At 45.4% G+C, this 26,206-nt stretch overlaps 1 protein-coding gene across 2 annotated transcripts in view; it reads left to right on the top strand.

Annotated features, from left to right (window-relative positions):
* The first annotated feature begins 220 nt into the window (after positions 1-220).
* The window catches only part of USP7 (ubiquitin specific peptidase 7), a 30,075-nt gene continuing 4,089 nt past the window's right edge, over positions 221-26,206 (top strand). Inside the window, exons 1-25 of one of the 2 annotated variants that reach the window (XM_032460743.1) lie at positions 236-348; positions 1,086-1,260; positions 5,606-5,804; positions 7,128-7,266; positions 7,686-7,774; positions 9,800-9,908; positions 10,785-10,915; positions 11,383-11,437; positions 12,429-12,509; positions 12,609-12,699; positions 15,550-15,632; positions 17,578-17,687; positions 19,148-19,304; positions 20,108-20,252; positions 20,510-20,640; positions 21,383-21,517; positions 21,891-21,992; positions 22,143-22,248; positions 23,009-23,101; positions 23,191-23,258; positions 23,608-23,708; positions 24,620-24,773; positions 25,281-25,348; positions 25,834-25,942; positions 26,037-26,114. In XM_032460743.1, the coding sequence (XP_032316634.1) occupies positions 5,719-5,804; positions 7,128-7,266; positions 7,686-7,774; positions 9,800-9,908; positions 10,785-10,915; positions 11,383-11,437; positions 12,429-12,509; positions 12,609-12,699; positions 15,550-15,632; positions 17,578-17,687; positions 19,148-19,304; positions 20,108-20,252; positions 20,510-20,640; positions 21,383-21,517; positions 21,891-21,992; positions 22,143-22,248; positions 23,009-23,101; positions 23,191-23,258; positions 23,608-23,708; positions 24,620-24,773; positions 25,281-25,348; positions 25,834-25,942; positions 26,037-26,114 (2,421 nt within the window). In that variant the 5' untranslated portion in view covers positions 236-348; positions 1,086-1,260; positions 5,606-5,718. Of the gene's footprint in view, positions 349-1,085; positions 1,261-5,605; positions 5,805-7,127; positions 7,267-7,685; positions 7,775-9,799; positions 9,909-10,784; positions 10,916-11,382; positions 11,438-12,428; positions 12,510-12,608; positions 12,700-15,549; positions 15,633-17,577; positions 17,688-19,147; positions 19,305-20,107; positions 20,253-20,509; positions 20,641-21,382; positions 21,518-21,890; positions 21,993-22,142; positions 22,249-23,008; positions 23,102-23,190; positions 23,259-23,607; positions 23,709-24,619; positions 24,774-25,280; positions 25,349-25,833; positions 25,943-26,036; positions 26,115-26,206 lie in introns of both variants that reach the window. The other variant, XM_014564217.2, reaches the window with a different exon arrangement.

Here is a 26,206-nt window from a genome sequence, read left to right as displayed (position 1 = left end):
ATTAATTGTAAGTGGAACAGATTACTCTGAGGTGTAGTGTATGTTCAAATCCCATTTGGCATTTTGAAAGCAACAAAAGTTTATATTTAGTAAACATACTACCTTTTGGGTTAGAATTCAGTTCTTTTGGCACAGTTGGAACTTACTCATGACTGGAAATCGTCAACAATATGAATATATTTTTGTTTATTTAGTCCAAGCCATGAAGGTAAAAACTATGGAATTTCTTTTTTTTCTTTAAAGCTGGAGATACAGATGACCCACCAAGAATTACTCAAAATCCTGTTATCAACGGGAATGTAGCCATGAGTGATGGGCACAACAACACAGAGGAAGATATGGAGGATGGTAAGTACCTGTGGCTTATTACTTGCATTGGGTGGAGAAAAGTGTCGGAAACATGCGCCACACACAGTTCCTCTTGAGTACTTCTGACTTTCTTAAGGGTAGCTAGTTTTCAGGAGGTTGTTTCTGAGGAAAATTTAGGAGCCTGTTTCGGTTTTGAATTTGAAGATTGCTTACAAATTTCAAGGTAAGTTGATTCTCCCCAGCCTAGATGAGAAGGTTTAAATACAGAAGTTTGTAATAGATGGGTATTTGCTCAGGCCTGCAATTTTCCAGCCACTGCTAGTATTCAGAACAACAAGTATATCTTACTGTCCTTTCCTTTTTGTCTGCAGCAAGATACTTCTAGACATTAGAAGGTAGCTCTTCATTGCATTCCTGTTATAGCGAGTATATCAGTTGTCTGTAGCTGCTAATCCTTCCCCTTCTGGTTAGGTGTGAAACCAGAATCGAGCTTTGGGCTTCTTTCCCCAGGCAGGCTTTTGGTCTTTATCTTCTCTGCATGTATGCTTTTATACATGCATGGACATTTTGTGCCTAGGAAATCACCTTCTTTCGAGGCTATTTCTTCATTATAATTTATCAGATTGTGTGACCTGTGCATTTGCAAGGTCAAAATCAAGAGAAGGTAGCAGCCAGTAATCACTTTATGCAGCCCCTGGAATCTTGCAGTGTAATATGAAACCATGTTCTGTCAAAAGCATGTCCATCAATCCTCATGAGGGTTGTGTCCTTCCCAGGGGTGTAACGGGGCAGTTGAAAGAAACCATCAGTCACGGGCTGCATCACCAGAAGGACTGCTGTTCAGACCTCCTGCCAAAAGTTCAGCCTCCATGAGAAACTGCAGCCGTAGTTGAGAGTTCTCTCACAGTGCGGTTTACCCCTGGCAGCTGGCTGAGGCAATATCTGAGGAAGGTAAAGAGGCGTGGTCTGAACCCGCTGCTTTGTTACCTGTGGAGTGCGCTTTCCACTGCAGATGAGGGCAACGGTGTGGGTGTGGTCGCCTGGTTGCTGGGCTCTTGGTTATATTCAGACCCTGGAGATGCCAAAAGTGGTCCAGCCAGGTCTGATGTGCCAGGAATGAGTTAGGAATCGATTCTAGTCTTTGGTGGAGCAGTGAGTGGCCCAACCCAATCAGAGCCCCCCAGTCTGGTTTCCACAAAGCAATTTCGTGCTCATATTTCCTTGGGTGTTTTGGGGGGCGGGGGGCTTGGGAGGAGGCACAGATGTGGATAAAAGGGCAGGGTTTCTCAGCCTCGGCTCTACTGCCCTTTGGGGTAGATCATTCTTTGTTATAAAGGGCTGTCCTTTGCCTTATAGGTTGCCATTGTCACTCCACCCTTGTACCCCCCAGTTGTGACCACCAAGATTGTCTCTAGACACAGCTAGATGTCTCCTGGGGACCCCATATTGCCTCATTTGAGAACAACTGTAAGGAGATAAGAAACTACATAAAATCCCTTTACTTTGGAGGGAGATTTTACTAAATTATCAGTGGTAAATAATGGTGCTTTAGAACCTAAGAGTGGAAATGCTTCTGTTGTGGATTACCAGATGGAAAAAGCACTTTACAGGAGAAAGCAGAAATGGTCTCAGTAAGTTTGTTCCTGGTTTGGGATTTTAGTTTCCCTTTGAAAGGCCCAGGGGCAGGAGAGTGTAAAGATCTGTTTGATGGTGAAGCGGGTGGAGGGCTGGGAGGCGATGATTCCGGCTCTCAGAGTAGAAGCCTTAGTTTACTGCAGCGTTTTCCCAGCTGTGTTATGTATTTTGAAACAGTTCATGGTAGGATATGTGTGTTGTGAAATGTTTAGGAATCGAGGAAATTTGAGGAGTGCGAGGTTCAACAAGTTTCTTTATTGTAGTACTTCTGAGCTGTCAGCCAACTAACATTTTTCTCCAAAATATGATTTTGTTAATGATTCCCCAGGGCCCTGAGCTTTAGAACCCCTTTTTAGTGAATCTCCTTTTAACATCTTAATGTGAGGAGGGCACATAGTATGGGAAACACTGGATTAGAGTTACCAGTCTGTGCAGAGCCCTTCTTGGTAAGGGAAGTTTCCTACACAACAGTTAAATGGCTAACAGCACAGTTGGAAAATGTTCAGTTGCAGTAGGGAGCCTTTAAAAATCCTGTTAACGTAGAATTATGGGCAAGTGTCATAATTTCTGGTTGTACCTATTTGATTTTAGTTTCTTACTAAGCTTTTCCTTCGATGACCAGGCAGATCTAGATGGATCTAAATCTAGATTATTAGTACCCATGAAACACAAATAATTTCTGAAGATTAACTAGAATTTGCAAAAGACTTATATTGGAAAGGATAATTGAAGTTTGATACAATTACTGCAAGCATGCCATTTGGGAAAACCAGGCCAACCTTTCTGATTAAAAACATCTACTTTTCCATGCAACTAAGCACCAGGCTGGTACATTGCTTTGCCCTGCGGAGGTAAAATTGGTGTGAGAATGAGCACAGTGGTAGCTTTGGACTCCATGAGAGCCGCTGCGGCTCTCACCAGCAGGATTGGAAGGTGGTGGGTTATCAACTTTTCTGACTGAGGATGTGTGAGAACAGCAGGTAACACAAGCTCGTCATTCTGTCGTTTACAGTAGAAGGATACATGGAGTAGTTAGGGAAATGCTCTGTTAAGGCAGGTTTGATTCTCTGAATGAAATACTAATTCTGCGGTATAGGAGGTATCCGCCATAGTCCTAAGTATATTACTTTTTTAAAAGTTACTTTTGAAGCAATTATAGATACAGAGGAAGTTGCAAAAATAGTACATGAGATCCTGAGTACCTTTCACCCATTTTCTCACGTAGTTCCTAGAGGAGGGTAATCAGGCCAGCCCTATCTGCCAAGGGTGGGTTTTGTGTCCGCTTCTCTTTGTAGACCCTCTTGTCTTGATCTTTTGGTTTAGTATAAGTTTTCAGTTACTCAATTCATATGAAGATTTTGGAGCCATAGGATGGTGACATTTTTACTTACATGAACTCTCATGTTAAACTTCCTTATTAGTATATTTTGGAAGATGATTTTGTTGTGCCTGGAACGTGAGGCAGAATCTCACGTCTAGTGTGTGATTTAGCAAGTGTGAACCACACCCCATGGGCCAGGGTGGCGCCAGGCTCAGGTCCCCCAGCCTCTGCCTTGAAGGGCTTGCCCTCTCCTGGACTGTGCCACACTGAGCTCGCCGTTGTGTGGTCCTACTGAAAACTCAAACATTAAACTAAAATGTGGGGAGGAAGAGCAGAAAGGCATTTATTTGTAAGTGTGTATCAGTTTTTTGTCTGTATTAAACTCTAATCCTACAAAAACCCCAGTGGTAACTGAAAATCAGGTGAGTTAGGAGAGGTGGGTCGCGGAGAGAGGCAGGTCCTTGTACCGTGACACCAGTAGGTCCCAGGAGTGTGTCCTGTGGTGACACTCCATTTCTAGGGTCACTGTGACTCAGACAGGTTTTATTGGGGTCTGCGTTTGGAGGGTCAAGCTAAACTCTAGGATGGCATTTTACAAACCAGAGGCAGGGTCACTGTGCTTAGTGTCCACAGAACTTACACGCTGAGACCCCCTGTGGTCACTCTGTAAAACACCTTGGGTGATAAGCCACTCGACTTCCTCTGTAAAGTGGGAGTTAAGTACGTCGCATTTGCCTGCCTTGTAGGGTTTAGACGCTACTCAAAAGTGACTTGTGTGGCTGTGGAAGAGTGGCCCAGTTCTCTCCTCAGCCCTCCTGGACCTCATTCTCTGGAACAAGTTTCTTGCCTTTTCAGTGGAACTTTATCTCTCCGAGGGATTAGGGTAATACCTACCCACTGAGGAGGCTAGTATGTAACGCTCCTCTTCCTCCCCAGGGCCTCTGCAAACCCGCTGAGCAGTCATGGGTAGGTAAAAAGGTGGGGATGGAGCGCATTTAAAAGAAGGTAGAAGCGCTGTTAAGCATCCTTTTGGTTCTGATTTCTTTGGTTAAGAATACTGCCTTCTCATGAGGACTGATGGACATGTTTTCTTAGAACAAATCCAGTAACAATGGAACCAGTGCACTTGGTCACCTCAGTAAAGCGTGGAGAATAAAGGATGAAGGGCGGGCGTGCTCTTAACGTGCTCTCTTCCCCAGGCTGCTCAGTCTCATTTTGCGCATCCTGCACCTGGGGGTCAGGGATGTCAGACTAGCATCTGATTCTCAACTAGAAAAGGCCGTCCTGTTACTCTGTAGACCAGGTGTGGCCCTTGGCCCCCTGTGCCTGTGAACTGTTGCTGGTCTGCAACAGATAGGCAGAGAGAGAGAAAGCCCTTAGAAACTTGTACAGCAGTTTGACCTTCCTGCGGCAGTTTTATGATGTTTCATCAAAGTGTTAGCCAATAACAGATTGGCAGGTGGCCTTGGGAGGGCTGCTCCCTCACGGGGAGAGATTGAGAAGTCTGGACACTGCTGGGTTAGGCAAAGCTAAATGAAATGAATAGTGACCAGCAGAAAAAGGTGGAATTCTGAGTGTGACTTTTAGTTGAATTCTGCTAAGAGACACTATATCAATACCTTTTAATTTGAGGGAACCTTGATTTCTTAAATTGGTCTTTGGTCTTGTTGAATAAATTTAACAGTTCCTACTATTCGTGTCGAAGAATACCAGTTTCTTCTTTCTTTTTTTCAAATGGCTCTGCTTACAGAGTCTAGCCTGGTATTTCACCAACATCGTGAACTAATGAAGTTAACGTTTGTTTTTAGGCTAACACCTCGGGAATCGTCTTATCCCTAAACAGTGCTGCGCTTCCCGGGAATGGCTGCTCCCCACTCCCTCAGAAGTTCTTTTGCTGCAAATCCAGCGTCCCCTTCATGTCTCTCCTCCAGAATCCGCCCAAGTCTCAAGCCCTTTCCTTTTCCTCCTTAAGTCCTGTCCTTAAACAGATGTGACACGAGCAGTTTCATTCCTTTTCTCCAGTCTCTCCACTCACTGCGGAATAATTGGGATTTAAGACAGAGTAGAATAGACTCTCTTAATCACAGTTTCTAGGAGGGCAGGAGGGCAGGCGGGTGTGTGTTGTTAGCCCTCTGGGTTTTGGATTTCCATTCACACAAGCTGTGTGTTATCGTGCTGTTTTAGGTTATTAATAAATTGGAAATGACGCTCCCATTTCCCCAAAGAGTTAGGTTTTAGCAGTTGAATTTCAGTTGTTTAGAGTGTTTATCTCAGACTTGTTGCTGCTTTCAGTGTTGTCTGACAATGCCGGGCTCTGACTGACAACGCGTTCTCTTGCAGACACGAGCTGGCGCTCCGAGGCGACCTTTCAGTTCACTGTGGAGCGCTTCAGCAGATTGAGTGAGTCGGTCCTTAGCCCTCCGTGTTTTGTGCGAAATCTGCCATGGAAGATTATGGTGATGCCACGCTTTTATCCAGACAGACCACACCAAAAAAGCGTAGGATTCTTTCTCCAGTGCAATGCTGAATCTGATTCCACGTAAGACAGTTTAAATGATGCAATTACAAACCCACAAATAGTTATACTACATTGTTGGAAGCCAGATTTGATTGGCCTCAATGAATTTTGAATTTCTTTTTGAGTTTCCTTGCTGCCTGTTACATAGTCCTTTGATTTTTAAATTAGATTAATTACATTTCTCTCTTTAAAACTCACTGGTAGGTGTTATATCCAAATTAGGAAAGGTGTATATTTTTCTTGGAAATTAAAAAAATCTAAACTTCATGCGTTAGACTCTACCTGCCCATGGAGCATGGAATCAGGGCCTATCTGAACTAGCGGACTGCTAGATGACCACGTCTGATTCTACCATAACTGCCGGAGGGGTACATCGTAGTTAAGATTCTCAGGCAGACCTCACTGTATGTGAGCCGGTTCTTATGGGATATTCAAAAGTTCAAATTAAAACATTCTTTGAGGGTTTTACCAACGTGAGTTTCTCTGGCCAATTTTGTGGTGAAGCCAGGGCCTTGGCTAAATTTTTTCTTCCTGTGTTCACCTTGTAATTTGATCTGATGAGGATTTGGGCTGAGTTTGTTTTAGTGTGACAGATGACTTTAGCCGGAGCAGCAGTTTGGGTAAATGGCGAGCTTCCCGAGCCAGCGAGTGAGCAGAAGTGCCTGCAGGAATAGCACCGCCCTTACACTTGTTCCAATGAGTCTGCAGTCGAAAAATTGTTTTATAAAGCTCCACTTGAACTGGGTTTTAAACATTGACCAGATCTCCTTTTGTGGTCTGCCCACAAGACCTGCTTCTACAGTCATTCCTCCGGTGGTGTATTCAGTGCCCTTGCTCTTGGTTCCCTGGGAGCCCCCTGCACCGCCCAGCCTGGAACCCTGTGTGAAGGGTGCTTGGAGCCACAGCCCCCATGAGCTTCAGGGGGCAGGAGTGACACCTCCTACTAATTTAGAACCTGGAGCTTTAAGTCTGTTCATATTAAAAAAAAAAAAAAAAAAGCATTATCATCATTCTGTTCTTTTCAAGTAATAACCGTATTAGATTCTAGAACTGTTATCTGACCAAAAAGCTCTCTTGCAAAGTGTTTAAAGTTTAGAAGCTTGTATTTATTTTCTAGATACCAATTAAAAAAAAAAACTTGAAACTTTTTAGAAATTAAAAAGACATAAAACCATGAGTTAAATTACTCCAGGTTACATAGGGGCCCCCAGACCCTCTTCACTTCTCTCTCCACTAAAGATCAATGTGTCCTCCTCCTCCCTCTGAAGAACAGAGGGAGAAGATGGGAGTTCCTGTGTGCTGTGTAAATATGCCAGCTGAGGCTTAGGTTGTCTCCCCGAACAGGTCGTGGTCCTGTCACGCACAGGCGGTCCTGAAGATAATAAACTACAGGGATGACGAGAAGTCCTTCAGCCGGCGCATCAGCCACTTGTTCTTCCATAAAGAAAACGATTGGGGATTTTCCAATTTCATGGCCTGGAGTGTGAGTAACAGTGCACTCAGACTGAATGATCTGAGCATTATTCCTTGTCCCCTAATTCTTTATTCTTCAGATCCGTCTGCTTATTTTAGAATCAGAATATTTGCTTTATAATTTGGATAGGTAACTCCAAAAATATCTTTTCTTCGGTTTCTTAGTTTCAGCAGCCAGCAGGACTCAAGTCTCAATTTGTTGTCAGACGTTGTAAGGTAGTTTACAGATTTTCTGGTAGGCTAGATTTTCTTTAAAAGAGATAATACTGAGTGAGGCATAGTGCGGGGTGGTTTCATGTAACTTCCCTGAAATCTTAAGACAGCTCATTTGGGAAGCTTTACCCTATTACGTTCCGGGCACTAGGGTGATTGGAATGAAGTAAGTATTTGTGTGTTCTCATGCAGGCTGGATGTTCTTATTTTTTATAGGAAGTGACTGATCCTGAGAAAGGATTTATAGATGATGACAAAGTTACTTTTGAAGTCTTTGTACAGGCGGATGCCCCCCATGGAGTTGCGTAAGTCTTCCTTTAATCGGGTGCTGTTAAGAAATGTCTTGAGCTGTAGCGAAAGGAACAGAGGTGCACATATTCAACACATTAGCATGCTGTCTGTGCTCCCCCCTTGGCACACACAGATGGCATCCACAGACACGTGTGTCAGCTTCACGTGCATGAGTTTGTGGAGCAGATTGGTGGAGCACTTCCTGTGTGCCAGACACTCTGCTGGGCTCTAGGAATATAATTATGTCAACAAGGCAGCCATGGTTTTCTGTCCTCAGAGAACTCGGGGCTGGTTGGGCAGAGGAGCTAACACCAGTACTTAAGTAGCTGCAGCCACAGGCGCTCTTGTTACTCTGGAGAGGTAGCCATCCGCGTGTGATCACTGGGGGGCAGTGAGGCAGAGGAGCTGCGAGGAAGGCTGCTGTCTCTGGGCCCCGGGGTCTGTGTGCAAGAGCACGTTGCATGTTTTTGGCCTTGAAGAGTGTATAGGATTGTGTCACTTGTTGATAAGGAGGGCCAAGGGAGTTGAAGGTAGGGCAGACAACCTGAGTACGACCCCAGCGGGGAAGTACAACGAGTTTCTTATGGTGAGGAGTGAAGAAATCAAACGCAATCTAGAAGTAGTTAAATGCAGGCACCACTGTCCTTTATGTTTTTTTCTCTTTCCACATGGCCCTGCTCTCTGGCCAGAGTGCCTGGGTTGACTTGGCTAGAATGAGCAGAGAGCAGCGGGGCAGCCAAGAAGGGCAGTCACTCAGCTCAGGTCCTGACTGAGGTGGCCTGTGTGTGGCACTGGGAGTTTTTCTAAAAAGCAAATAAGATTTATTAGCTTTTCATGAATTGGACTGATATAGGAGGAATCAGACTTTTCTTGGGTAACCTTTTGGAATGTATACTTGAATTGTATTCAGATATCAGGAGTAGGTGGCAAAAAAACATGTTATTTCTAATTAATTTTTCTGTGGATTTTCCCCATTTTTAAAACCTTCCCCAATGCTTATGATATATGTCTCTTGACTAAAAAAGTAGATTGGATTTTCAGCCTCACCAATCAAAACAGCTATATTGGTTCAGTTTTACTTGGGAAAACCTATTCAACCATTATCACCTACCTCTTTGTAGGGGGTTTGGTTTGGGGGGAGGGGTGGAAAATAACCACCTTTACAGGTGGTTTAAGATTTTTGCATTTTGGGGCCAATTATTTATACACAGGCATTTTAACCAGGGCCGTTTGGTACATGTGAGTGGGTTTACAAGGCCACGGACTAACCTGGGAATCACAGAGCCCCAGTGACCCTGACGTCACAGTAAATGTCTCCTAGCGTTGTCTTTGAGTTGTATGCAGAGGCGGTGGGATGGCGCTGGGAAGGGCTGTTCTGCTTTCAGGTGGCATTCTCTCTAGCCTCCTGTTACTTCTGGGAGGTGAGGGGGAGTAGGGACTATTAAATCTGAGGAAATATACCTTTTCTCCCAACCAACCACCAGTGTAACAGACTAATGAGAAAAATCTCTAGGAGTTTAAAAGTCTGAACTAAAACTTGCTGCTGTACACGCCTGCCCTTTCCTATTTACATGACCCTACAGGAAAGAGGGGTTTCGGCTGTTCCCATTTTGTGTTGACAACACCCGTGATGGAACTACCCGGGGGCTCGGGTTGATAGAAGTAGAGTTTAATTAGTGTTTGTGAGCGCTGCTCTCGGTAAGTGATGGCCGTGCTGCTGTCATCAGGCAGTGCTTAGGGGCCTCTCCGGGGCCAGGGATGAGTCTGCACTGGGCTGTGCTCTTGAGCGAACACAACTGGTGACCCCCGGAGGGAGCCATGTGATGAGAACTGCCAGCCTGGTGCTGAGCTGTTCACTTGGAGACGGGTGCTCGGACCTCACCCTGGTGTCCAGTCGGTGGGAAGGAGGTGATGGTGCAGAAATGAAAGTAGTGAAACGCCGGTGCCTCGGCGACTTCCGGTTGCATCACCCCACACACGCTGCAGAAGCAAGGAGGTGTCCTGTGCAGTTTTCCCTCAACCTCAAACTGATCTTGTAGGTGGGATTCAAAGAAGCACACGGGCTATGTCGGTTTAAAGAATCAGGGAGCGACTTGTTACATGAACAGCCTGCTGCAGACTTTATTTTTCACAAACCAACTACGAAAGGTAAATGGATGGTATTTCTCTCCCTCAACCTTCCACCCACCCTTTTCTCTCAAGTATGAAGGGGCAGGCGGAGCCCCTCACCAGACCCTGCCGTGTCTCGTCCTGGTACGCAGGGCTGCTCCAGGGAGGGCCCTGCTTTACGCTTATGCCCCTTTATTCCTCAGTGTTTCAACACTTGTGACGCTAACTTGGCCAACAGAGCTATTGGGCTAGAAATAATACAGGTTTCTTTGTTAATACGAAAGTCATTAGCAGCAACATTTGAAAGAGTTTCATATCAAAATTGATTAGTTGAAAAACTACTGGCTGAGAAGTCCAAATACTCCTTTTTGTAAGAATATCAACAAGACTAGATATCCTTTGAATCTAATAGAAGACAGTTATTTGTCCTTGAGGAATGTCATACGAACAGGGCAGCAGGACAGGCAGCACGCGCTCCTGGTTGTGGGGAAACTATTGGCTGATCTGCTGGCTTTTCCTGTCATACGCGCTCTGTTCTTCTGGGCAGTGTTAATCACCCTGATGGGGTTACATCCTGGGGTTAGCTGAGCGTGGATAATTTCAGTAGCATTTAAGTTTCATCAACTCTTCTGTTCACAAGTAATGCTAAGTTTTAAAATGTTGCTCTCAGAAATATAAAATAGAAGTGGTTCTCATTGGATGGTGAACTATAAATAATTTTTTTAATTCTTTTTTTTTTCCACTTTCTCATAACTTCCAGATTGTCTCTAAAGACTTCCATGATTTAAAAAAAAAAAATTCCTCACCCTTTTGGGGGATAGTTGAAAGCCCTACCCAACTTCCTTAGTCATTGTGATTTTAGAAATGATACTTTCACATAAAATTCCATTTTTATTTCTGAATCAATTCTTTTAGGCTGTGTACATGATGCCAACAGAGGGTGACGATTCATCAAAAAGCGTCCCTTTAGCATTACAGAGAGTGTTCTACGAATTACAGCATAGTGATAAGCCCGTAGGAACGAAGAAGCTGACCAAGTCGTTCGGGTACGTGTTGGGAGCCTCTCCTTCCTGCTGCGTGAAGGGTGACAGTGGACGGGCAGAGCCCAGGCCGTCCACTGTGTCAGCGCATTTTATCAGTCTGCTGCGTTAGACCTCTTTGGAAACGGAAGCTCTGTTTTAAAATTTTTGCTTCAGAAATAATTCACCACTTAGATTTACCTGTCAAGAAAAGGATACGTATGGTTTCCAAACATCTGTAAATTTAATTGCAAACACAAGCTTCCCCTGCAGTAAGATGCAGAACAAGATGAAGTTGGGAACTTTTGGATGTCCTGCTAAAATTCAGTTTGTCTTTGGATTGTAACACGCCCTGCCCCCAATAATCTTCTCCAAAAAAAATGAATTCAAGAATAATTGACCGGCTTAGTTTTTTTTTTAATCTAAGTTGCTTGTTACTTTACTCTTATTTGAAATTTGGACGGTTAAATGTAAATTCGTTTTATCTTTCTAAGGTGGGAAACTTTAGATAGCTTCATGCAACATGATGTTCAAGAGCTATGTCGCGTGGTAAGTTGCAAGCTGTAATTGTATACTACTTACATTTAATATTCTGAAGCACTGTCAGAAGTTGTTACCAAGTGAAACCTCAGACCTTCACACCACTGTGATTCCAGTTATGCCCATCTTTGGTCAGGACCTAGGATAGAAAGAAAAGGCAGCATCTTCAGTTTAAAAGCCAGAGAGACTGACGAAAAAGTGTTCTTTGATAGGGAAGTGTGAGGGGAGACTTGAGTTTGAGTAGTAGGAGGTGATATACTTTAAATTTGTTAAATTGGTGTAATCTATCAGAGTTCTTAATCAAAGAAACAACAGATTCGTTGGCCTGAGTGGCCATCCTGACAGACCCCATTTCACTGTAGAATAGTGACTTCTGTTCTTACATCCAGACCCAGGCCCCCTCCTTTGCACAGAAGCTCTGTTCGAAGCCAGCCTCTGTGTGGCTGATCCTCCCCCAAAATCTCCTTTAGTCACTAGCAAATTCCCGTTCTTCCAGTTGTGATAAAGACACACAGACACACGCAACGTGAAATGGCTGTTCAAGGTGATTGGCTGGGCAAGGTGTGTTTTCTTTTTTGCAGCACTAGCTGGATTGAATCCAGTTCATTAAATATCCATGGACAAACCAGTCAATCCTGTTGACAGGCTCAACCTCATTAATCTCTTGGTGTGGACCAAAACGAGTTAAGTTTAGTGCTCAATTTACATGCTTTTCCACAGAGGTAAAATGAATATAAAAAATGCTTCTAAAGGCACTACAGATTACTAATTCATTCCAAAGGCGGTATAGAGGGTTAATCTCAACTGTTGCATGTAGATATTTGTGTAAATATCCAACCAAGGAAGAAAGATTTTGTATGTTTTTGATAATTGCATGCTAAAGGTCATAATATTTATAGTCTAGAATTTCTTTGACCAGTGAAATTTCCTAGTCATGTTTCAAATTACTGTATCTTAATTAAGCATAACATGTTCTTAAAGCCAAACCTTTCTCTTCCAGTTGCTTGATAATGTGGAAAATAAGATGAAAGGCACATGTGTAGAAGGCACCATACCTAAGTTATTCAGAGGCAAAATGGTGGTATGTGATTACCAGTTTTAATGAACGATTTTAAAAGATTTAAAAATGCTGTTACTTTGACGATGAATGCTTAAGCCGTTGTGTTCCCCGTGTTTATAGTCCTATATCCAGTGTAAAGAAGTGGACTATCGGTCCGATAGAAGAGAAGATTATTATGACATCCAGCTAAGCATAAAAGGAAAGAAAAACAGTAAGTTCTGTCTACCATATGGCACAGCCTTTTGATCATTTGTTCTGGTTTAATGCTTCATTTATACAAGTGGTTTTTATGAAATACAGCTTAGAGAAAATCGCCCAAATGATACATGTAAAGCTCACGCAGGCCCCCACCCAGGTCAGGAAACAGAACATTTGCAAGCACAAATATTGGCCCTTCCCAGTGGCTGCCTCCCCCTCCTCAGAGGAAACCACTGTTGGGGCTTCTAGCATCCTATCCCAGGTTATTTTTGCATGTTTCACTATTGACGTGCTCCTGTAGACTGTAGTCTCTGATTCTTGTTTCTTTTGCTGATCGTTGTATCCATGCAGTTCATCTTCGTTGTGAGCAGCAGCAGTTTGACCATTTTCATTGCTTTATAGTATTCCCCTTGAGGAATGTGCCACAAGTTGTTTGAATCTGTTCTTTTCTTGATGGGTATTTGTGTTATTTTCAGTGTGAGGCTGGTAGGCAGGACTGTTCCACCCTTTATTTGCATTTAGGGTGGGTGGAATGCTGGCTCTGAGGGCCTGCAGACATGTTGAACTTAGCAGGTAAAGCACTTTATCTGTCTCACACGCTGCTCAGGGCGTGAGAGCTACAGTTGTTCCACATCCACCCCAAGCAGTCATCAGACAAGGGGCATTTTGGTGGGAATGTGGTGCCATCTGGGGTTTAATTTGCATTTCTTTGGAGATGAGGGAGTTTCACTTTTTCAAATGCTTATTGGCCATTTGCACATCTTCCTGAACATATGGAATGTAGTTTGTAATAACTCAGTGTCCTGGTCAACTGATTCTGTTGTCTGTAATTTCTGCATCTTTTTTGGTTTTGTTTTTGTTTTTGTTTTTTTCAACTGAAGCATAGTTGATTTATAACGTTGTATTAATTTCTAGTGTGGAGCATAGTGATTCAGTCATACATTAATACATACACACACACACAAATTCTTTGTCATTTTAGGTCATTATGACTCAAGGCTGGAGCTGGATCTCTTGATTCATTTTTCGCCCCGGGCTTTACATTCTGGCTCTTTGTGTACCTGGTCATCTTTTACTGGGTGCGAGCCGGTGTGACTTTTACCTTGGGTGAAGGGTATTCTTATCCTTTGTGCTGGGGCAGATTTCAGTTATTTGGAGGTAATTTGGGGCCTGTTGATGAGCTTGGTCATGTGCAATGCAGTGAGGTTTGTTGTCCCCACAGCCAAGCCAGCACATTGAGTTTTCTGCCTGAGCGACCATTCCCGATCCGTCTGTGAAATTTCCTCGCCCACTCACCAGTCAGTGCTCACCCAAGGCTCCAGGGAAACCCTCTGCACATCGCCAGGCTCTCTCCTGCACAGTGTTCTCCCCAGGACCTTGTCCTGCAGATGCCAGCCGCCTCGGTCACGCTCTCTCAGGGAGACTGGGCTCTCCACTTGGGCTTCTCTTCCCTGCGTGCAGCCTGGAAGCTCCAGGCCGTAAGCTGGGACCGTTGAAGGGCTCCCAGCGATGACTGTCCTGCAGGCCAGTTGTCTGCTCTGCTCCACGGCTCTGGGCGCTGGCTCTGGGTTGGATGTTGTGCTCGGCCCCCAGTGTGGGGCTGAGCAGCGTAGCCCTCTGTTTAACAGAATTTCATAATTATAGTGAAATCCAGTCCATCTTTGCCCTCTTTTTTTTTTTTTTTTGACTTTTTAAATATATATATATTTTTTTTTGAAGTATAGTCTGTATAATGTGTCAGTTTCTGGTGTACAGCATAATGCTTCAGTCATACATGAACATCCATATATTCATTTTCAAATTCTTTTTCACTGTTACTGCAAGATACTGACTGTAGTTCCCTGTGCTACACAGTGTGAACTTGTTGTAATCTTTGCTTTTTTACAGTGAAATCCAAATCAACCTTTGCTGTTTGTTTTCTAAGAACATCTATCCTGAGGTCATAATTCTCTTATCTGTTACTGTTTTACCTTTCCTGTTTATCTACGGTCCCCTGGGTTAATTTCTTTGTGCACATGGTCACAGTGGGTGAAAGGCGCTCGGCCTGCACCTTTGTCAGTAGTGAGCCCCTCGGATCTGTATAGACCTGTCTCTAGACTCTTTCTCCTGGTTGGCCAAATTCTGGGATAAAATTTACTTTCTTCGATAAATTCTACATTCTTTTTCAGCTTCGTTGTGGTTTGATAAAATTTTAAGTTACTTAAAATGTGCATTATGATTTTTTTAACTGAAGTACAGTTAATCTACAGTGCTGTTACTTTCAGGTGTGTGTCACGGTTACTAGATGTGCATGTGTATAGTCAAAAGTATTACTCCTGTCTAGTCAGTGAACACACCCATCACCTCATTACTCATTTATTTTTTAAATTTTAGTATTTTGGGGTGAGGACATTTAAGTCCTGCTTTCTCACGGACTTCGGCCATGCAGTGCAGTGTCCCCGGTGCACGCCGTGCTGTACATCAGCTCCTCCCTTCCTACTCATCTGAAAACTGAAAGCTTGTGCCCCTTTTCCCAGCTCTCCCTCCTCTTTCTCCCACCCCAACCCCAACGTGCCTCCTCTGTTTCCACACTGACTTAATTGTAGCTTTAAGTGATCAAAATTTGGACTTTACTGTTACTTGATTTTTGTTAAAGTTATTAAAACATTGACTCTATGTTATCATCTGTTAACACCCTTTCCAAAACCCTACCAGCGTCCTTAGAGTTTACACCTTTTGCCAGACGGGTGAAGGGGCAGAGCCCAGCAGTCACCGCTCACAGCTGCAGTTACTACGTCCTCTCCCTGGCTCCTGAATTTGTGTTACAGTCAGAACGTTAGGGATAACATTGGCTGACCTTTTTTTTTTCTTTCTCTCTTAAAAGTATTTGAATCATTTGTGGATTACGTGGCAGTAGAACAGCTAGATGGCGACAATAAATACGATGCCGGGGAGCATGGCTTGCAGGTAACTTGTGTGTCAGTGTCCTGCTGTATCTTTCCACTTGTGTCCAGGTCTTTTGCTTACTTGTGAACTAAAATTTCATGTGTATCTTTTCATATGTTGCTGGTGCTAAAAGGATTTTATTTCTCAGTCAAAAGGATATTATATTGAGAGAGCTCCGATGGTATCACTGGTGTAGTTGATCCGGCAGGGGTGGGGAGGTGTCGGGAAGGAGATTGAAGTGGGGCCAGTTTGCTGGAGGTAGAATCATCACCCGACACACTGAGGGTCCCCACCCTCAGCCCCCACTTCCTCTGTCCTGTCCCTTACCTTGCCAGTGTCAGACCAGACCTTCTCTGAGTCAAACAGAACTGCTTAGTCACGTGGACTCTGATTTGGGTTGGTGGTGGTGTTTGGTTCCCACGCCCCAGCCTTTTTTTTTCTTTTGCAGTGGAGTTTTAGTTTTCTGAGGATCCTGACTTCCAGAATGAGCAGTACATTTTCTGTTATTTTTTCCACGAACTGCTTGTTTTCCACATGGCCCCACAGGAACTCTGGGCTTCAGACAGAGCAGCGAGTATCGTGAACAAGTGACAGTCTGTGGTCAGACAGAGGGACAAAGACAGTGGCCTTTCTAGCCAGACTGGTTAGTGCATCAGTAGCATCCTCACAGATCCATCTGAGTTGCAGCCTCATAACCCTGACTTATTGGCTCAACTAGTGTATAATTTTTCAGACCATCCTGAGTTCACCAAGCTTGCTAATTTATAATTCATAGTGCTGGTGAACCCATTTAGCAGTGGATTACAGACCTGCTGTTCTTCTGCTTGCTCAGGCCACTCGGGACGCTGAGCTGTAGATCACTTAGCAAACATGCTACTGGATGTGCTTAGTCAAGTCGCAAGAACTGCCCTTAACCACACTGGGTAGTTCTGGGTCTGGTGAGCAGTATGTATTTCAGAGTCACAGTCTCAGTGGACAGTGATGCAGGAGCAGAATTCTTCCGGTGCTCTTACAAGTGGTAGTAAACCCTGCCGTTCCTTTGTGTGGCAGGTTCCTGGGCTTTTGCTTTGCTTCCCAGAATGTACATTGGAGAACACTGCCACGTAGACATGGCTTGTCACAGACCCCCAGTTCCTCCAAGTGGACGTTTTCTAGCAGGCATTAGAAATAAGGTTACAACTTACTGGAAATATAGCCGTGGTGATGGCCACCGATGGCCCAGTGATGGTCGGATTTGCCAAAGGCTTATTTGGGCGAGGAAGGAGCTGGCTGAGGTGGAGAGAGGAGTGAGGCCTAGGTCCCTCCACAGAAGCCCTTGTTGGAAGGTTGGGATGTTGGTCGGGATGTCCTGTAACACAGAGACTGCCAATAACCGGGCAGAGGCCCTGATGGTGGTCAGAGGTGTTGCTGATACTGATCGGAATAGTTGTCGGAGCTGAGCGATCAGTGAGCTCCAAGTGGTGCTCCCCAGTCTGTGTTCTTAAGTGGACATCTTCAAAGCCCGGGGGGAGGGCGGCTGTCGCTGGTGGTGCCCCCGTCCTGTGACTGCTCGCCTGCAGATTCTGCCTGGGTGCTCCACAAGCACGCCTGGTCTTACATAATTGTCATCATTTTCCTTTTCCATTTGATGACTTCTCCGTGTTTCTCCATCATGTTTGAAGTGTTAAATGAGTATGTAATGCGGCAGCAAGTGACTGAGCCTGAATTTACGCCACTGTTCCCCTGTTGCTGGGTATCAAGTTAATATAATGCAGAGTGAGAGGGAATGACACACACAAGCCGTTGCAGCGCTATTGTAATAGCAGACCTGATAACGGTCTAAACAGCACGCTTTAAAGGCATCCTAGATGGCTGCCCCCCAGAGGTCGCCCGTGTGTTCCCATCTTGCTGAAACACTTGCTTTCAGAAACTGCTTCAAGAAATAAGTAGAGGTGAACTAAATTTGCATTTCTTTTTCACTGTCCAGGAAGCAGAGAAAGGTGTGAAATTCCTAACATTGCCGCCAGTGTTACATCTACAACTGATGAGGTTTATGTATGACCCTCAGACGGACCAAAACATCAAGATCAACGATAGGTAATCTAGAGTGGGCTGTGGAAGTTAGGATTTAACCAGCATCCTGATTTAGGGGGTTAGTCTCAGTGCTTTGTTTAGTCTTTCTCTTTTTGGTCTCATCTCTGATTTATTTGGGTTCCCCTCTGCCTAGGTGTCCCAAGAACTGTAATTTTAAAGGGATAACTAGTATCAGGGGCTTTTTCCTCTGTGTCTCCTTCCAAAGGATCCCTGGCCCCTCTACACTGCGGCAGATTGAAGCCCCCGAGGAGAGGGCATTTTCTGTCCCACAGCTTTGCGTCCACCAGAAGTGGAATTTGATGTTACTGCATTTGTTTAAATAGGATTCTCCTATATTTTGTAATTTCTCAGTTGGTATAGAATGTGCTAGAATTGTCAAGAATGCTAACGTAGGTGTGTGTGCCTCTAGGTGCATCTAGAGCCTTAAAGTACTAGAGTAAAGAGTGAGACCACGCCGCGCTTCATCTGGCTCAGACGGAACTTCCATCCTGATTAGTTTGAGCAGTAACTTTGTACACCTTGGCCAGGGATGCAGCCTGACAACCAGCAGTCTCCTAGAGGCTGGTCCGTCAACCCTCAAACTCTAGGGAGAGTATGACCCCAGTCAGATTACTTGCCACCAGGCGGGCCTGCTCCTCCGTTCTCGCCCTTTAAGGTCAGGTCTCCGAGAATCTGCCTCCTGCAGACCCCACAGGCCAGTGGCCTATAGACTGGGTCCAGCCTGCTGGTGTGCTTTGTTGGGTCCCCACCTTCTGTTTTTATTGGAGTTAGTTGCCCAAAAAAATTTTTTTTAATCATGATGTTTCACATAAATGTGCAGATTTCTGGCATCTTAGAGGAGTTCAGGGCATTTGGCATTGCTGGGCGGAAGCTGCCTCTTTGGGTTCAGGCACATGCTCTGCTGGGCACCATGGTCCTTGTCTACCTGCCTCCTGCCCAGCCTGCCTCAGGGCATCCCTGATGAATTTTGACCACGTCATTGAAGTGTTGACGGAGCCAGTATTGTTTAAAACACGTCAGGTCTTAGAAATAGCAGGGTAGGTTTCCTTGTTAGGTATTCCCTCCCCAAGTTTGATTTTTCCACATTTCTCAAACCTATAGTTTATCTCTAATGGTCTAAGACCTATACAAGCAGAATCATTCATTAATGCATTTGAAAATGTCCACATCCTAGAAAGGTCACTGTGTCAGAAGACTGTTGTCTGATCCTGGAATTTAAAATTCTGTTACATCAGTGCCTTATAGGTATTTTCCTCTTACCAGGCTTCAAATTTTGTCTTGACTTGTGGATAATCTGTAGGAACTGCCTTAGAAGTAGTTCAGAGGACCTTCCAGGTTAGATTTACTAACCTTTCCGAGTAAAGATGAGCAAATGTTAGCTAGGTCCAGCAATAAATGCAGCCTAATGGTGAAGTATTTTACAAGTAAATGAGATCTATATTTCTCTTGATGTTTTTTAATAGGTTTGAGTTCCCTGAACAGTTACCACTAGATGAATTTTTGCAAAAAACAGATCCCAAGGACCCTGCAAATTACATTCTTCATGCAGTCCTGGTTCATAGTGGAGATAATCATGGTGGACATTATGTGGTTTATCTAAACCCCAAAGGGGACGGCAAAGTAAGTACTAGGCAAGGGGCGGGTTGGATGCGGTACTGTGTAGGGAATTCACAGTGATGCTCAGCTTCAGACTTTGCCTTGATAGTGAAGGATTCCCTCCTGGCCTCTGAACAGAGGTCATGTCTGTATGTTCTGATCTGTTTTAATCGCTGATACTTCTAAAGGTGTGAATAGTAAATTATGATTGTACTTTATACGTACATCCAGTTATTAGCATCAATTGTTGGACCTTGGAAGAATCCCTTTATATCTAGCACAAGGCACTTGTTCTCCACTGACAAATAATCACACTAATTCCTGTGGCCCGGGGTGGGGGGGGACGCATTGTTTGCACGTTGCTCTGCATACATCATTGTCTGTGCTGTGAAAGGCAGTCTGCCTGGTTCACGTGGATCCCATCACGTGATCTTCATCGGGGGAGCAGAGGAGGGTCTTGCGGTCTGAGTCAAGAGCCATAGGGCCAGCGAGGAAGAGAGCAAAGGTTGGGCCAGCCTAGCTTATGCTGTGAGGAAATTTGATGGAGGGACCCCCTCAGCACAGATCACGACGAGCCTTTAACTGTAGGAGTTAGTACCATGTAAAATGGCTCCATCCATGGTGGAGAGAGTTTGAGCCTAAGCTGAAAACATGCTGAGTACAGTACAGAAACTGCCGATGGGTGAGTATTAGCAGTTCCCCTAGAGTACGGAAGGAGGAAGGCAGAGGTGCTGGGCATGGTTGCCTCAGGCAGACTGTGTATTTCGGGAAAATGCTGCCTTTTAGTTAGTGCACGCTTTATCTCCGCCGTGGTCTCTCCTTGGCAGTGGTGTAAGTTTGACGACGACGTGGTGTCGAGGTGTACGAAGGAGGAAGCAATCGAGCACAACTATGGGGGCCACGACGACGACCTCTCCGTCCGGCACTGCACCAACGCCTATATGCTGGTCTACATCCGGGAGTCGAAGCTCAGTGAGTGGAGCTGGTTTGTGGTGCGCTCGCCGAGGGGAGCTCTTACGCTGGACCATGGGTCCACCTGCCGAGGCATTGTCGCCTGTGCAGACCCGTTTCCTCCTCGTTCTGCCTACTCACAACACTTAGCAGCAGCTGGATTGGGCTTGTGGGTTTTGGTGTGGACCTGTGGTGCCAAGTAATTTTACTCTAGTGGATTGCTTTTATTCATGATGACGTAACGCACAGAGGTGAAGGAAGATGCGTTTGTCCCACAGGTGAGGTTTTACAAGCTGTCACCGACCATGATATCCCTCAGCAGTTGGTGGAACGATTACAGGAAGAGAAAAGGATCGAAGCTCAGAAGCGGAAGGAGCGGCAGGAAGCCCATCTGTACATGCAAGTGCAGGTCAGACGCCAAGCACAGCCGAGACAGCCCCGAGTGCCCTGGGAGCCTAGCTCCCCTCCCCGGAGTGATGGGGGACTGGTCAGGGCATTGCTCCCGGAGCCGCTCTGGGCAGCTCCTTGACCATGTAACTGAGGGACCGTTCAGAGTCAGGACTGAGCATGAGAGGTGCTCGGGCCACCGACAGACACAGCAGGGATATGTTAGTGTTTATAAAAAGTGCAGGGGATTAGAGGAGTGACGGCCCAGGAAGGATGCTTGGGAGGGAGGGCAAGCAGAACCCCGGGGAGGCCTGGGCAGGTGGGCCCAGGCTGTGGAGCACCAGGGAGCACTCCAGTAGGGACGAGAATTGCCAGGTGGTTTTGGTTCATGATTTAGTGGCAGTGAGGAAGCAGAACCATTCGTTTTAACAAGTTGACTACTTGGGAAAAGGCACATGTGCATCCTGACTTTGATGTTTGAAGATCACCACACAGATGGGTTTCTAGCTGATGCTTATTCATGAGCTTAGAGTGGCTGTGTGGACGTGGCTGGTTTTCATCTTTCTAAATCAGAACCTGATTTAGTTCTTGATCATTCTGGTGCTTTTCTGCTTGCATCTTCTGAAGAAGATTCGTTAAAGCAAAAGACTACTAGTTTTTATTTTTAGCATTTTATTCTTGAACCTCAGTTTCGATCAGGGTCATCTTGTTCTGTTTTGTCTGTTGTCTGTTTTGTCCATTCTGCATTTTCATGGCATTTTCAGATCGTTGCAGAGGACCAGTTTTGTGGCCACCAAGGAAATGATATGTACGATGAAGAAAAAGTGAAATACACTGTGTTCAAAGTGTTGAAAAACTCCTCGCTTGCTGAGTTTGTCCAGAACCTCTCTCAGACCATGGTGAGTGCCCGTCCTTGGTGGTTTATTCTGACATCCCAGTTTCCCCTCCTCCTTCCTGACTGGATGAGGTCAGATTCTGCCTTTTGTGAGCTGTGGGGCCTGAGCTCATTTCCTTCCAGGTTGTGCCCTTTGGCATCTCCTGGCATCTCCTCTCATCTCCCCAGCTGCCCCCACCACCAACCCCCACCTGGTAAAAGGGACTTGGAGCCCTGAACCCCAGTGATCCCGACAGTCGGGTCACTGTTGTCCACCCCCCATCAGCAGGGAGAGCTGTAATTTGTGATTTTTTTTTTCTTCGTAATCATATAACCATTACTTTGATATAGAATTAAAACATAAGCTGATTTTGTTTCAATTAATTTGTGGTTTTCAGGGGTTTCCACAAGATCAAATTCGGTTATGGCCCATGCAGGCAAGGAGCAATGGCACCAAACGGCCGGCAATGCTGGATAACGAAGCGGACGGCAACAAAACAGTGAGTGTGGCCAGGCTGGGAGTGCGCAGAGGGCAGGTGCGCCTGCTTCGTCTCCCTTAGGGCCAGTTATGTAGAGTTGGACCCGATTACAGTTTTTCATTCCGCTTAGCCATTAAAATCATCTAAAATCAGCGTCTCTTTTGGAAATAGATGATTGAACTCAGTGATAACGAAAACCCTTGGACAATATTTCTGGAAACAGTTGATCCGGAGCTGGCTGCTAGTGGAGCGACATTACCCAAGTTCGATAAAGATCGTAAGTGCCCACCCAGCCCAGCCCCTCCAGAGGTGGAGTGGGCTCCCTGGACCCCAAACACACAGGGCTAGGTGCTCTTCCCTGACAAATATTTTAATTCCAGAAGTGTTTGTTAAGTCCCCACTGTGTTCAAGGCTTCTCCATGAAGTCAAGTCAGAACGGACTGTGGGTTTGCAGTGTCCTGGGAGGTGTGGAGAAATAGCAGCAGCCTTGAGTCCATCAGATCGAACAGAGCAGGGGTTGCTTCAAGAGCCAGATAGTAAATATTTTATGCTTTGTGGGCCCTACGGCCTCTACCTGCTATTGTGGCAACTACACAGCCACAGAGATGATGTAAAGGAACAGGCTGCCCGTACTCAGCACAGTTTGATTTGCAAGACAGGTGGGTCCAGGTTTGGTGACACTGGCTGTGATAGAAAATGATAGATTTTTTTTTTTTTTACTTGAAGTGGTCACCTCTCTGTCAAAGACACACAGCCATTCATGTATATTCCCATGGTGACACTCAGCTAGCTAGTGAGTACCAGGTCTGAAACTAAAGGTTTCTGCAACTCTCTGCCCTTACTCTCTTCTTTACTGCTGCAGATGCAGCGTTTCCCGTGGGCTGAATGTTTGATTGATGCTGCAGCCCCAGGAAGCACTTCATTGGGCACAATAACTTTCAGGTGCCCTAAGGTGTCATTTCAGTTGCAAAAGATGAGTATTTCTTAATATTATACGGACTGTAAGGTTCTGACCCAGCCTGTTGTCAACCTTGTAGACGATGTGATGTTATTTTTGAAGATGTACGATCCCAAAACGCGGAGCTTGAATTACTGTGGGCATATCTACACGCCGATATCCTGTAAAATACGTGAGTCCCGCCTGCACTCCCTTCTGAGCTGCTTTCGCTGAAGTCTCGGTGTATCACAGCTTCACACTCTTGCTTTTTCTTGAACCTAGGTGACTTGCTCCCAGTTATGTGTGACAGAGCAGGATTTATCCAAGATACTAGCCTTATCCTCTATGAGGTTTGGATCCTTCTTTTCCTGTAATCAGCACATCGTTACTGGCTGGGGGAGGACTTTCCCATGTGTTCTGCTGGCCCTGAGTTTGTCGTCGTGTTCAGGCCGCAGCTAAGCAGAGCCTCGGTGACCTGAGTCAGGATCCTGTCTGTACATTTGTGTACATTTTTTTTTTAGCTCTCGGAGGGGGGCGGGGAGTGATTATTATATCCTTATGAGTATTAATATTTCACACTAACGTTTTTATTAAAAATGTAGGGTTGGTGGAATTGGGTATGGAGAAGTTATATACAGTGTATGACCATATTAAACATTGGACAAATGTTGCATTGTAACCATGTTCTTTTTCCTGTAGGAAGTTAAACCGAATTTAACAGAAAGAATTCAGGACTATGACGTGTCTCTTGATAAAGCCCTCGATGAGCTAATGGATGGTGACATTATAGTGTTTCAGAAGTATGTACTTTTTGAAAGATTTTATCTTTGTGCTAATGTGAGAAGTTTTTTTTTGTTTGTTTGTTTGTTTGTTTGTTTTAAGTTCTAGAACCCAGTAACAAATCGTCTCTAGACCCCGAGTGACGGTTTGTTTGAAGTTGACAGAATGTTGACAGAAGTTGGTCTTCTCTGGGTTTTGAAATTAGGGATGGTGAGCGGTTTCCTCACTGAATCCTTTTATTTCCTAAAAACGTCTGTGGCGAGCATGGTAACTGGCAGCAGGGTGGCAAGAGTCTGTATGGACTAGCAGGGTTGTTTTGGCCCCTTAAAACATGGGCTTGCTTACACTGCAGCCACGTGGGCGATTCATTTCAGTCTGTCTGCGTGGAAGCCGGCAGCCGTGCGGTCTGTGTCTGACAGCTGCCTGGTATTGCAGTTGGCCTCTTCCTTGCACTTGAAGCCATCTGGCCGGGGCAGGGCAGCCCTGAACACTGGCCACGGGGTTGGGGGGGGGTAGCTGCAGGGCACAGCGGCCAGGAGCGAGGCGAGGAGACTTCTTTTCTAAGGGCTGGGCAGTAAATGCTTTCGGTTTAGCAACGACTGCTCTGCTGCCTTGACAGGAAAGCAGTAGCCTGCCAAGCCCTGGTGGGGAATAGGCTCTGGCAGAGCCGGCTTTGTGGGCCCCCCGCTGCATCCAGAGTCCTTCCCTCGTCTGCAGAACCAGAGGGCACCTCCTGTGCTTGGTCGCCTTTCCTTGCTGTCCCTGGTTGCAGAGGGAGCGGGCAGGCTCCTGGCATCTGGAAGCGTTAACTTGAGTTTACATCCACACCGGGCGGTATCACCGCCGCTTGAGAGACGATGCCTCTTTTCTTCCTACCAGTGTCCCCTGGCCTGGACTCCGATTCTCTGTAACCTGTGTTTTCCTCCCCTAGGGATGACCCCGAAAACGATAACAGTGAGTTACCCACAGCAAAGGAGTATTTCAGAGACCTCTACCACCGGGTCGATGTGATCTTCTGTGATAAGACAATTCCCAATGACCCTGGATTCGTGGTCACCTTATCAAATAGAATGAATTACTTTCAGGTACTCGATAAAATGCTCTTTTCCCTTCACACATTTCACACCAGAAGGACCTCGCCCTTCTTAAAAAATGCTCGCTGAGAGGCTGTGTGATGGGTTTGGTCATGGAGGGGGTTTACAGCCCCCTGTCTGAGGAAGTTCTTGATTGATGTGGGTTAGTGCTGATGTTGCCGGGGGGTCAGAGCTGTTCCCCCTCCTTGCCCACTGCCCTGCTCCTGCCCCTCCAGGTCTTCTCGAGTATTCAGAAAATAAATCTACAGACCTCACCATTAAAAGTGAAAAACGCTTTAAAGCTTTTCTTCTTCAGATAGGCTTCTCCTGTGGTGATGTACTAAGGAATATAGTTAATGCCTGTGATGGCACATCTCTGGAGCATTTGAATTCAGGCTGCTTACATCACACTTCCTTAAGAACATTAAGCAAATAACCAATGATCAGGTGTATCAGCAAGTTTCAGTTGGTTCCCCAGACGTGGACCTTGGTTCTGACATCTGGTCCCTCCCTCCCCAGGTGGCGAAGACAGTTGCTCAAAGGCTCAACACCGACCCGATGCTGCTCCAGTTTTTCAAGTCTCAAGGGTGAGGCACGCTCACAGATGCTCGGTCTGGAGTCTTGGCTGCATGCTTGCCATAATTCATCCAACATCTCAGAGCTAATTTAAGTAGCTGGCCACTTCACCTGACATGCCATTTCTTAGTTTCAGATACAGAATTGTCACCACTCACATCCCGTACCACACTACTCCAAGATGTCAAAATAGTTGGCGGCCCCATCTAAAGCCAATCTTACTTAGGAGACCTCGTCAACACCCCTCCCATGTGTCCAGCTGGGTCCGGCCCAGCCAGGCTTCTGTGGGCCCTGTCACCATTGCAGAGAGCACTCAGGTGTGACAGCCGGAGGGACTTAGGCCTTGGGGGACAGGAGTATTCAGAGTGAAACCCTGTGCCAGGTCCAAATTTCAAGTCTAGGTGTAAGGCCAGAGGTTTGCTTTTATGCTCACTCACGGGTATTTGTTTTAGGCAAATAAACAAGTCATTTATTTATATGCTGTTTTCTTGTGTAGTTATAGGGATGGCCCAGGTAATCCTCTTAGACATAATTATGAAGGTACTTTAAGAGATCTTCTACAGTTCTTCAAGCCTAGACAACCTAAGAAACTTTACTATCAGCAGGTATGAGCCCAAATTAATGTCACTGTGGGTGATGACCAGAAGGCTTGGGTTTCTGTGGAAGCGTAACTAAAATGAGTCTCTCTTCTCTTACTAGCTTAAGATGAAAATCACAGACTTTGAGAACAGGCGAAGTTTTAAGTGTATATGGTTAAACAGCCAGTTTAGGGAAGAGGTAAGTTTTCTTCTGCGATGTGGGTTTTTAATTGCAGCTTACTGTTTCTCTCCAGACCTTGACAAATAAAGTAACAAAGGAAGCACAGTAAG

This window comes from Camelus ferus, chromosome 18 (genome assembly GCF_009834535.1).
Source record: "Camelus ferus isolate YT-003-E chromosome 18, BCGSAC_Cfer_1.0, whole genome shotgun sequence".
Lineage (NCBI taxonomy): Eukaryota > Metazoa > Chordata > Mammalia > Artiodactyla > Camelidae > Camelus > Camelus ferus.
Note: the sequence above shows the minus strand (reverse complement) of the source record. Positions and strands in the feature narration are given on the sequence as shown.